Source organism: Crinia signifera, chromosome 6 (assembly GCF_055691185.1).
Source record: "Crinia signifera chromosome 6, ASM5569118v1, whole genome shotgun sequence".
Taxonomy (NCBI): Eukaryota; Metazoa; Chordata; class Amphibia; order Anura; family Myobatrachidae; genus Crinia; species Crinia signifera.
In genome coordinates, this window is record NC_139222.1 from 13,644,071 (window position 1) to 13,656,591 (window position 12,521).

Consider the following 12,521-nt stretch of genomic DNA (forward strand, 5'->3'; position numbering starts at 1 on the left):
TGACCTGGAGCAATACCTAGCAGGTCTCCTACAGTAGGCGCTAGTATCTTCTTATTTATTAAGGAGTACATCATGAACGGCGGCCATATTGCCGTGGCCCAAACTGAAGACAGCGAAGTAGCATAGTGTTATCTCCTATCATTCTAGCCTAGCGTGTGTGGTCTGCAATGTATCCGCCCATAGACAGACAAATACATCCGGGACAGGAGGAATATCACACAGACTGTAATGTATTATATGTGTTATATATACTGCTATATTCACTTACTGTGCAGCTTATATCACTAATATGCACATTATACTGTAATATGTCCAATCCCATCTGTATTATACTGCACTACTGCCTATGTTACTGATATACATCATATACATCAGTGTAATAAGGGGGATGTGTATTATACTGCACCACTGCCTATGTTACTGATATACATCATATACATCAGTGTAATAAGGGGATGTGTATTATACTGCACTACTGCCTATGTTACTGATATACATCATATACATCAGTGTAATAAGGGGATGTGTATTATACTGTATATAATTATATCACTAATATGCACCTTATACTGTAATATGTCCAATCCCATGATCTGTATTATACTGCACCACTGCCTATGTTACTGATATACATCATATACATCAGTGTAATAAGGGGATGTGTATTATACTGCACCACTGCCTATGTTACTGATATACATCATATACATCAGTGTAATAAGGGGATGTGTATTATACTGTATATAATTATATCACTAATATGCACCTTATACTGTAATATGTCCAATCCCATGATCTGTATTATACTGCACCACTGCCTATGTTACTGATATACATCATATACATCTAGGGTTACCACCTTTTTGTTGAGAGATTCCCGGACAGTGGCCCGCCCCTTGACACACCCGCTGCCCCACCCATGTCCCGCCCCAGCCCCGCCCTTTGACCCGCCTTATGTTGATTTTTTTTTAACCCTTGCTTTAATTTCATTCTTGATTTTGCATACCATAATGCCAGTTACATGTTACATCATACACAGTAATGCCCATTACACGATATGCCAGAACTTAAAATGTTTTTTGGTGGGGGCGTGGCCTAACAGCCATTAAGAGAAGACGCGCTTCTAAAGAGCTCCGTTAATACCCACGGAAAAACCCCAGATCTGCACCTTGCTTCCCCCATCGGAGGGTCAGACTTGCCCTACCTGACCTCCGGAGAGTGCCTGGACACCGACTGCGGAGCCGGGGAGGGCCTCCTGCCTTCCTGCGGGTTGCGGCCTGGTGTGCCACGGAAGCCGGGACCTAAATTTTGAAGCGGACGGCGGGGACGCGCTGGCGCACGTTGATTAATCCACCCGGCGGAGGCTGAAGCGGCGGAGGGAGGAAAACAGGTCGGCCGGCCTGCGGGTGGAACAGGAGGCGCAGGAGAGAGGCTGGGATCCCACCGCTACCCGAAAGCTGCTGCCGCCATTACAGGAGGGCGCGCTGACACGCTACTTCAAGGAGAGGTAAGGTGCTGCTGAAGACTGCAGCATCCCCCCTCCCTAGCCCTATAATCGGGACCAGCCACAACCTGACCATAGCAGAGCCCCACATACCCAAGCTGAGAACCATCTCACCCTCAGAGAGGAATAGAGTGGGCAAGCACCATCCCTACCTGTCTCCCCAGCTAGAAACAGCCCTGCTGCCAGCGTGACCCTCAGCCCACCTGCCGCAATCACCAGAGAGTCAGGGGGAGGCACATCAAAGAGTGACCCTGTGCCCATTTCACACCAGGGGGTCCTAGCACCACCCAGGCCTGGACCTAATATTTAAGCTAGTGAGCACTGTGAGACCCAGAGAAAAACTACCTAAAGACCCCAGGGCTCACACTAAACTCTAAGGCACAGAACCCACCAGCTAAACAAGGGTTAAAAAAAAAAAAAAAGAAAAGATCACTGCCTTACCAAGTCTGGGAGAATCATAACTACTGCTCTAGCTACCTTTGAAGATAAATGATCCTGGAGCCCCACCTAGTGGACCAAATAAACAACTGCATCACCAGAAAAGTTAGAAGCCAGGACAGTTAAATAACAACTCCCGAAAGGTGTCCCAACCTTCAGTATCACACCCTCACGGCTCAGAGCTACTCACCCGCCGCACAATAATACTATCAGTAAACGGAGAAAAACCAACCATATTGGCGTCGCGGGACTTTGCGACTCCAGTTATCACACATACTGGACTCTTTGAAATACGCTGATCAAAATACAAATATGATGTAACTGTATAAGTTCGCCTCTGTCATTATATAAAATAAAGATAGTGCATACAGCGATTACCACATTAGTAACAAGATCGCAAAGACACCAACACTACAACTACCTACCTCAAGTGAATCCCAAGGCTTAGCATGCCAGCTAAACGCCAAAAAGACGCCCCGAGCACTTCACAAGTGAGTTTCTTCAAGGCTCAAGCTTCCCCGACAACCACAAAGCTGTCGGCCCCATCCGCGGCGGCAAACCAAAAACAACTCTCAGCTCTCTCAACCCCGTTTGACCCCAAACAACACTTACAAACAGACGACTCGGATATGGGAGACGATGCCCCTTTGACGGTGGGCCTAATGAAGCAACTCCTTGCCTCCTTTAAGACAGACATGTCGGCGGAATTTAAAACAGCTCTGCAGACATGCCAGCAGTCCATTGATGATATCGGGCAAAGAACGGATCATCTGGAGACCAAATGTGAAGAAATAGTCTGCTCCCACAATGACCTCCTCACCTCACATGACGAACTACAAGCTGAAGTGACATCTTTACGGAATAAAGTGGGGGAGCTTGAGGACCGATCTAGACGGAATAACGTCAAAGTAAGAGGGATTCCGGAATCGGTGTCCAATTTAGAACCAGAAGATTATGTAACGAAAATATTCAAACAGCTACTACCAGAAGCAAGCAGCCAGGATTTGCTATTAGACCGTGTGCATAGACTCCCTAAACCCAGATCAGCCCCACAAGAAGCAACAAGGGACACTATAATGCGCTTCCACTTCTACCATATCAAAGAAAAAATACTGCGGGCAACGAGATCCAAAGACCTGGCAGCACCAATACTGGGCCCCCTTCAAATATTCGGGGATCTCTCAGCTACTACCATAGCCCATCGACGTACCTTCCTGCCAGTGACCAAAGCACTACAAAAAGCCGAGATTCAATACAGATGGGGGTTCCCCACCAAACTGATCATACGGCGCAATGGCTCTACAGACGTAGTGACGACACCAGAAGATGGCATAAAGCTCCTCGTCAAATGGAACTTAGATGGCATCGCGGCAGCGACCTCAAAACCCCCCAGACTGAACAACGACTGGCTCACGTCGAAATAAGCTGGGAACACCCTTGGACTCAACATATCCTTTGAATTTAGCCATAATTGAACGCTGAAAGTTTGGCAGTTTACGTCTAAGAGATATGTGAGGTGTCTGTGCAGTTAGCCCGCACCTGATGAAAACCCGGGGATTTCCCCTGACTGCCCCACCCTACAATGGGCTAGCAATAAAAAGGGGCGGGCTGACGGTCCAGATATCTCTCCCTCTTATGTTTCCCTGTTGCTATGCTCATCGCTCATGGCGATGCCTGGAAAGTTACCCAGGAGTATTATTGTTATAAAAACTGTTACACTACTGTTATATAGATAGTATGTTATACTGCATTTGTTTAGATATTTGCTAAAACTAATCTGCACTAATCTTATCCAACACAATCTCACTAACCAGAGAATGACAGAGGCGCATATTCTCTCCGCGCCCCCTAAATGTGCCACCGCCTAATGTGGCCTTGTCTAGTAGTACCTAATTGGTACTCTCAAACCCCCCCGTATTACCCCTGTTTTTTCCCCCCACCTAACCAAAAGGTACGGTCCATAATATACCTCACTAATCGAACCACTCCTTTGATTCTGCAAAGTAATGTTCTTACACCGAACTCCAGACTAGCACGCCAAATTCAGCTAAAAAATGGTTAACGTTTTGTCTTTAAATGTTAAGGGTCTTAACTCACCGAACAAAAGGAAACTAGCATTACATCACTTTGCTAAAGTGAAAGCGCATGTGGTGGCGGTCCAGGAAACTCACTTTATGGCCTCTTCTGCACCTAAATTCACTAACTTTAAATTCCCTACTACCTACACCTCCAATGGCCCCAAAAAAAAAGCAGGAGTAGCGATCCTAATATCCTCAGCATGCAAATTCATATTAGAAAAACAAACAACAGATTCAGAGGGTCGCTACCTAATTCTAAACGGTCAGTTGGAAAATAAACAAGTCACGATAGCGAATGTATATGTACCTAACTCCAAACAGATTCCCTTTATACGAAAATTTTGCACAGTACTGCAAGCTAACTGCTCGGGAAGCCTACTACTCCTAGGCGACTTTAACCAGGTATTAGACGCCCATATGGATAAGTCAACCCCACTCCGAACTCTAACCAAACCCACCCTTAAAGATCAATCCAATCAATTTAGGAAGATTCTAAACGAATATGCCCTATATGATATCTGGAGGGCAAAAAATCCCTCAAGTAGAGACTATACCTTCTACTCCCCAGTACATAATTCTTACTCTAGAATTGATTTAGCCCTCTCGGACAAATGGACACTCCAGCAGATCAAAAAAGCTAGTATAATCCCCATACCCTGGTCTGATCACTCGGCCTTATCACTTAGGTGGGACTTAAACCATTACCACCCTGGCTCGAGACAGTGGCGCCTTGGCAACTACCTCCTAGACATCCCAAGCGTTAAGGAGGCTATACAAAAAAATCTACAAATGTTTCTGGATACAAATGATCCAGCTGACACAAACACTTTTAACTACTGGTGCACTTTGAAAGCAGTGGTCAGAGGGTCAATTATACAAGCAGCAGCCAGGCACCGCACCAATCAAAATAAATTAATGAAAGATGTAGAAACCCGCCTAGCTGAACTAGAATCCAAACTTAAACTTTCCCCCACTGACAAATCAATATACAAAAATCTACTTAAAACTAGGGAAGAATGGAACGTGCTATCCCTCCAGGAGGTGCACAGAAACCTCTTTAAATTGAAACAAAAATTTTATGTCCATGGCGATAAAGCCGGTAAGCTATTAGCACGAAAACTTAGGAGCAAGGTGGCACAGGAGAGAGTAAAGGGGGTGGTAAATCTGAAAGGCACGAAAGTTACGGATCCGTCCGAGATTGCGAATGCCTTCGCCGAATATTATTCCTCACTGTACAATTTAAAAGACGACCCTGAGACCCCCCAACCCACTATGGAAGGCATAGCCTCCTTTTTAGAAAATATCTCTCTGCCCTCCCTGGACCCGACCGCTCTTGCTACTTTGGAGAGCCCTTGGTCAATTGATGAGATTGAGAAAGCCATATCTGACCTGCCACTAGAAAAAGCACCAGGCCCCGACGGCTACACTAATAAATTTTACAAAACCTTTAAAAACTCACTTTCCCGCCCAATGCAACAAGTATATGAAGAGGCTTCCGCAAAAGGGACCTTCCCAACAGAAATGTTAGAAGCAAGAATAGTCGCGTTCCCCAAACCGGGGAAGAATCCCTCTAGTCTTGCCAATTTTCGCCCCATTGCACTTCTAAACACCGATGTGAAAATATACGCAAAGCTCATTGCCAATAGACTTGCGCCGCTGCTCCCATCACTCATCTGTCACGACCAGGTGGGGTTTGTGAGCGGCCGCCAAGCATCGGATAACACTAGGAGACTGGTTGATGTCTTGGATGCCTTCTCCGTGTCCCCTGAGCCGCTGCTTCTGCTCTCGTTGGATGCGGAGAAGGCGTTTGATCGCCTGCACTGGGGGTATTTACGGGAAGTGCTGATTAAATTTGGTATTAAAGATAGGGCCCTATCATCAATATTAGCCCTATACTCGAACCCATCAGCAAAAGTCTTCATAAATGGAATGCTATCAGTTGCCTTTACTATATCCAATGGCACGCGCCAGGGCTGCCCCCTATCTCCCCTAATGTTCGCCCTGGCAATTGAGCCGCTGGCCGAAACTATCAGGACTACAACTACAATAACAGGCCCCTCACTGTTTGATCACTCGCAGAAAATATGCTTGTTTGCGGATGATGTACTGTTGACTATTACAAACCCCAGCACCTCCTTGCGGAGCTTACACAAAGTACTACAGGTATATTCATCAGTATCCTTTTATAAATTAAATTGCTCCAAGACGGAAGCCCTCCCGATTCACTTCACCCCCACCCTGCTAGATCAACTTAAATCTAAATACTCATATGCATGGCAGGATAATAGCATCAAATACCTGGGTATACAGGTCCCGGCAAAGACCCAAAACATTCTTTCATATAACTACCTCCCACTATTAGCTAATCTTAAAAAATTAACACAGGAATGGATGATGCAACACGTGTCATGGATGGGTCGAATAGCGGCTCTAAAAATGGTGCTGCTTCCAAAATTGCTGTATTTATTTAGAACAATACCCATATTGCTACCAGACTCCCTACTCGCAAAATTCGATAAATTATTTATAGCATACGTTTGGAAAGGCAAAAAGCCGAGGCTGGCAAAAAAGATTATGGCTCAACCCAAAGCATATGGAGGCCTGGCGTATCCAGACCTCCAAGCGTACCAAAGGGCCTCGTTACTAGCCTCTATAGGGGCATGGATGACAACTGATGAACCCAAACCCTGGGTCATAGTGGAAAGAGGCCTGGTATCTCAATTTCCCCTCGTGGATTTACTATGGCTACCTCCACCGGAGGTAAAACAAATTGTCCGTCCCTCTATAGTGGTCCAGGCGGTATGTAAAACATGGAACACACTGAGGACCCGTATGCTGGGAGGGCCACAACCCACACTAGAATTATCATTGAGGGGACTAGCACGCCTGATCCCAGACCTGTCCCTCGACCTATGGATAGCTAACAACATTATCACATTGAAAGATTTGACAGAATCAGGAACAATACTTTCCTTCACCCAAATTCAAGAAAAGTACTCCATACCCTGGCAAGAGTTCTATAAATATTTACAGGTGCGACACTGGCTACAAACTGTCTCCCCACCCCCCCAAGCCCTGAAGCCAATACCCAATACATTAATGGCATTACTCCAAAAGACAAACAATAAAGGAGCAATATCTAGGTGGTACAATTCTCTAGTCACACCTCAACAATACTCAAAATTTCCCTCTCAAGTCAAATGGGAAACAGATATGGGCCTGCCTATATCAGAAGAGGAATGGCAATCCGTGTTTCAGATGTGCTTTAAAATGTCTAAGTGTATATCCCATATAGAACAATTTTTTAAACTATTACATAGGCTGTATATGACCCCCGCCCTCCTCCACAAAATAAGCGCTACGAACCCAAGATCCTGCTGGCGCAATTGTGGCGGGGTGGGATCAATATACCACATATTTTGGACTTGTCCTCTAGTGGCTAACCTCTGGAGGAAAATATTCCAATTGACCTCTAATATACTACACCATACTATTGACCCACAGCCGAAAGTTGCACTGTTTCATATCCTCCCAGACATAGCCTCATACTCTGATAAATATGTTGTCGGCCACATATTGGCCTCAACCAAACGTCTCCTAGCCCGCAACTGGAGGACAACTAACATACCTAGCCTTAAAGAGATAGAAGAGGCAGTACAATCACACTTTGAATTTGAAACAGCTGGCACATCCTATAACTCAACGCCATCAACTTCCGCAACTAGGCTATGGCAGACTTGGGTGGAATACAAATCAGAACTAGCAATGGAAGATTGAACAATGTATGTACCTATTAACTTCGACCATTCTAATATGTTGTATCACTGTACTTTTGCACTATATTATTACACTATGGAAATGTAACCGTACCCCCCCCCTCCTCCCCCTCCCCCCCCCCCCCTATCTTTGTTCTGTACCACACCCCCCAAAAAAAAATGGAAAAATCAAAGTCATGAGACACGCTTGAAATGTTTTTTTATTGTATATTTGAATTTGTGACATTCAATAAAAATTTAAATTTGAAAAAAAAAAATGTTTTTTGGTAAGGAGGAACAATACAGACAGTGCCCGGCGTAGGCGCGCGGCAAAAATTTTCAACATAATGCTGATTACATGTCACATACCTATTACATAGTGTACAAAATGCCATAGTATACCACATGCCATAATGCTCATTACACGTCACACAGCGTGATGCCCATTACACAATATGCTAGGACTGAAACCATTTTTTTGTAAAGGAGGAATAAAATAGACAGTGCGCGCGGCAAAAAATTTAAACATAATGGCGATTACATGTCACACACCCATTACATAGTGTACAAAATGCCATAGTATACCACATGCCATAATGCCCATTACATGTTATGCCACACACGATGATGCCCATTACACATCATGCTTATTACTTGTTATGCCAGGACTCAATTTTTTCCGAAGATAGGGACAACACAGACACAACTGCCACCTCATAAACAAGCGGAGGGAGCCGGGCGGCCGGGGAGGGCAGACGGGGGACTCATTCCCGGACTATGTATAGTCTGGGAAAGCCACCCGTCCGGACTCCGGTCTAAATTACCGGACTGTCCGGAGTAATCCCGGACGGGTGGTAACCCTACACACGCCGCAGCCTAAACCTAACCCCTACCCTACAGCCTAACTTTATCCCTACCTAATCTTAAACTCCCCCGGCATCCCAAAACGGAAAATACTGACCCCTCTAAAAATCCTAAAATAACCCTAATCCCTAACCCTCCCGTCCCAAATCCTGACCCTACACATTCTAATCCTTACTCTCCCGCCCCTATAGCCTAACACTAACCCTCTGCTACAGCCTAAACCTAAATAGCAGGGGGCTCACAAGTGAAACATCAGATACAGATTATGCCTACCAGGGACAGCACATAAATAGCGCAGAGCAGGAAAAGGTCAGACTGTGTAAAATGGACTCATATTTACCTCTACCACGGACCTCCTATTCCTGACAGCCGGGTGGGCGGGGCTTGTTCTCCTAATGCGGGCCGGTGGGTGTGCGCGGTATACATCAGTCAGTCAGCAAGCGTGTTGTGCACGGAAGGAGGCGAGGGCGGGGCCATGTATGACAGGCGGCCCCGTACACCAATCGCCCCCCCCCCCCGGACCTTCCCCAGTAAAAGTAATAGCCAATCTGGCCAGGCTTCACCCTGCCCGCCGTCAGCTCCGTGTCACAGCAGGGTTAGCCGGCCACCTGACCTGACTGCAGCTGCTGCGCCCAGAGGCAGTCGCGCTATTTAAAAAATCGCGCCTGCCCTGCTCGCAGTCCAGCTGTCAATCAGGAGCCGCCGAATTCGATTGGCTGGCTGACTGCGAGCAGGGCAGGCGTGATATTTGAAATAGTCACAGGCGGAACTGCTCATCCTTCTCCTCACAGTCGCAGCGCTGCCGGTCTCTAGCTGGCTGTCCCCGGCAGCGCTGCGCAGGATCTCCAGTCTGGTCTCCAGTTCCCGGACATTCTATAGTCCGGGAACGGCACCCGTCCGGACTCCGGACACCCGGTCCAATTACCGAACTGTCCGGAGTAATCCCGGGCGGGTGGTAACCCTATATACATCAGTGTAATAAGGGGATGTGTATTATACTGTATATAATTATATCACTAATATGCACCTTATACTGTAATATGCACAATCCCATCTGTATTATACTGCACTACTGCCTGTGTTACTGATATACATCATATACATCAGTGTAATAAGGGGATGTGTATTATACTGTATATAATTATATCACTAATATGCACCTTATACTGTAATATGCACAATCCCATCTGTATTATACTGCACTACTGCCTATGTTACTGATATACATCATATACATCAGTGTAATACCCACCACAGAGCATAGGGGCGAGGGGGGATGACAGGAGGGGAGGGGGGAGCGACCACTGTGGGGGGTGCCCGGAGAGGTATGGGCCAGTGACACAAACCTTCATATTGGTGGTATGCCCGGGACAGCCCACTGAAGTGGTGAAATGATTAATCTACCTGGTACTGTGTTGTATACATTTACATACTGCAATTTAGTAACTAATATATCACTGATATACATCATGTGCTGTGATATATACACAAAGCAAAGCAGACAGCGACACCCCAGGCAGTAAGGGGAACTGCATGGGTTTTGAAAGGCGCAGGGTGCTAGAATGATCACTAACCTACATTTATACCAGCCACACTACTCCAGGATCCCCTGTATCTGCACTAGGTTTGGCCATCGCTGCCATCAGTGGCAGTAGTGAATCTGGATATCAATAGTGGAAAACTATGCAATGGATGGCCATCGATGTTTCTACCTATAGATGGTCATCTTTCTTCTTTTTTGTTTTTTTTGTTTACTGATTGGCTTGTGGGCCAATCAAAACATAGGGGTGGGGCTTCACGGTTATCAGGGGGTGGAGCTATGCGCTGTGTCCCAGCACTTTGAAAAAAAATAATAAACATTGGTTTTGCTGTGCCATTGATGGAGGGAAACCATTTGGTTCTCCCCATTGATGGCAAAAGTATTCAACATCGGTTATAAACCATTGATGATTTTGAATCATCGATGGTCTGTGGCCATCCCTACTGTGCACAGATCTGTGTTACACTGCACTAGCCGGGGTGCTGGGTCAAATGTCTTTTTGTTGAGTGATGACGTGAGTGAACGGCTGGCCATGGAGATCACTTGTACTTGGGGTTGGATCTCCCTCCAACTTGTCTGCAGCCCATCACTTAGCACTGTGTGTCCCGAGCTGTGGTGATGTGGGGTGAGGGAGGGCGATCCAGGGCACGCACAGAACCCCACCTCCATCCAAATGCTCTCAGCTCCATATTTCACACATCGAGAAATGTAAGAGAGCCCTCTGCTGGGGACCTGGGGAAGCTGCAGCCGGCGGATCACTAATATAACTCTCATACATTACTATACTCACACTACATGTAATAGCTGATCTGTAACTATACTGTCATATATATTACTGATATGTCACATATTGTAATATACCAAATACAGCAATGTAATACCTGAGCTGTATCACATCTTACTGTACATTATTCTATCAGTAATATAGAAACTTTTACCTTTTAGGAGTAAATCTTTACAGAGGATGGGGAAATCCAGGAAAGAACAGACTGAACGGATACTGAACCTTACCCTGGAGATCATCTACCTGCTGACTGGGGAGGTGAGGTCACAGTGACATCACTCTTATCTCTATTACGAACACAGGGACCTGACTGGGGAGGTGAGGGGATCTGGGAGCGTTACAGTGACATCACTCTTATCTCTATTACTGACACAGGGACCTGACTGGGGAGGTGAGGGGGTCTGGGAGCGTCACAGTGACATCACTCTTATCTCTATTACTGACACAGGAACCTGACAGGGGAGGTGAGGGGGTCTGGGAGCATCACAGTGACATCACTCTTATCTCTATTACTAACACAGGGACCTGACTGGGGAGGTGAGGGGGTCTGGGAGCATCACAGTGACATCACTATTATCTCTATTACTGACACAGGGACCTGACCGGGGAGGTGAGGGGTTCTGGGAGCATCACAGTGACATCACTCTTATCTCTATTACTGATACAGGGACCTGAGCGGGGAGGTGAGGGGGCCTGGGAGCGTCACAGTGACATCACTCTTATCTCTATTACTGACACAGGGACCTGACCGGGGAGGTGAGGGGGTCTGGGAGCGTCACAGTGACATCACTCTTATCTCTATTACTGACACAGGGACCTGACCGGGGAGGTGAGGGGGCCTGGGAGCGTCACAGTGACATCACTCTTATCTCTATTACTGACACAGGGACCTGACCGGGGAGGTGAGGGGGTCTGGGAGCGTCACAGTGACATCACTCTTATCTCTATTACTGACACAGGGACCTGACCGGGGAGGTGAGGGGGCCTGGGAGCGTCACAGTGACATCACTCTTACCTCTATTACTATTACATGGACCTGACTGGGGGGTGAGGGGGTCTGGGAGTGTTACAGTGATACTTACCTCTAGTAACTAAACAAAAATAAGTGAAGTATTAATATATAAGATTCCTTCAGATGTCATTAGATCCTGGCATATAAGGTATTTTGGTTTGCAGGAACAGGGGATGATTTACACATTATGACATGAGAAGAATTTACTGTGTGGATGTACTTGTGTCCAGAAAGTTCTCTGCCTACTAGTATTTATGTCTCCCAATATATAGGACTATATTGTTGTGAAGAAATCCAGCGTACGTATCAAACGCAATAGCAGTCCATATGTATCAGGAGGGATCTGCAGGACCCAGCGTCCCATCACGGTGCCTCCACCTCACTCACTGATACATGAGAGAGACACTGACCAGAGGATCCTGGAACTCACCAACAAGATCACTCAGCTGCTGGACGGAGAGGTGACTGCTGGGAATGGGACGTTATACAGTAACACTGGGGGGATGTGACCGGAGAGGTGACTGCTGGGATTATGACATTATACAG

The 12,521-nt window shown here is 46.4% G+C and overlaps 1 protein-coding gene across 1 annotated transcript in view; it reads left to right on the forward strand.

Annotated features, from left to right (window-relative positions):
* The first annotated feature begins 210 nt into the window (after nucleotides 1-210).
* LOC146010035 (uncharacterized) overlaps nucleotides 211-12,521 on the forward strand; it is a 97,598-nt gene continuing 85,287 nt past the window's right edge. The window contains exons 1-2 of the mRNA XM_083150861.1: nucleotides 211-230; nucleotides 11,125-11,221. Coding sequence (XP_083006987.1) covers nucleotides 229-230; nucleotides 11,125-11,221 — 99 coding nt within the window. The 5' untranslated portion in view covers nucleotides 211-228. The remainder of the gene's footprint in view (nucleotides 231-11,124; nucleotides 11,222-12,521) is intronic.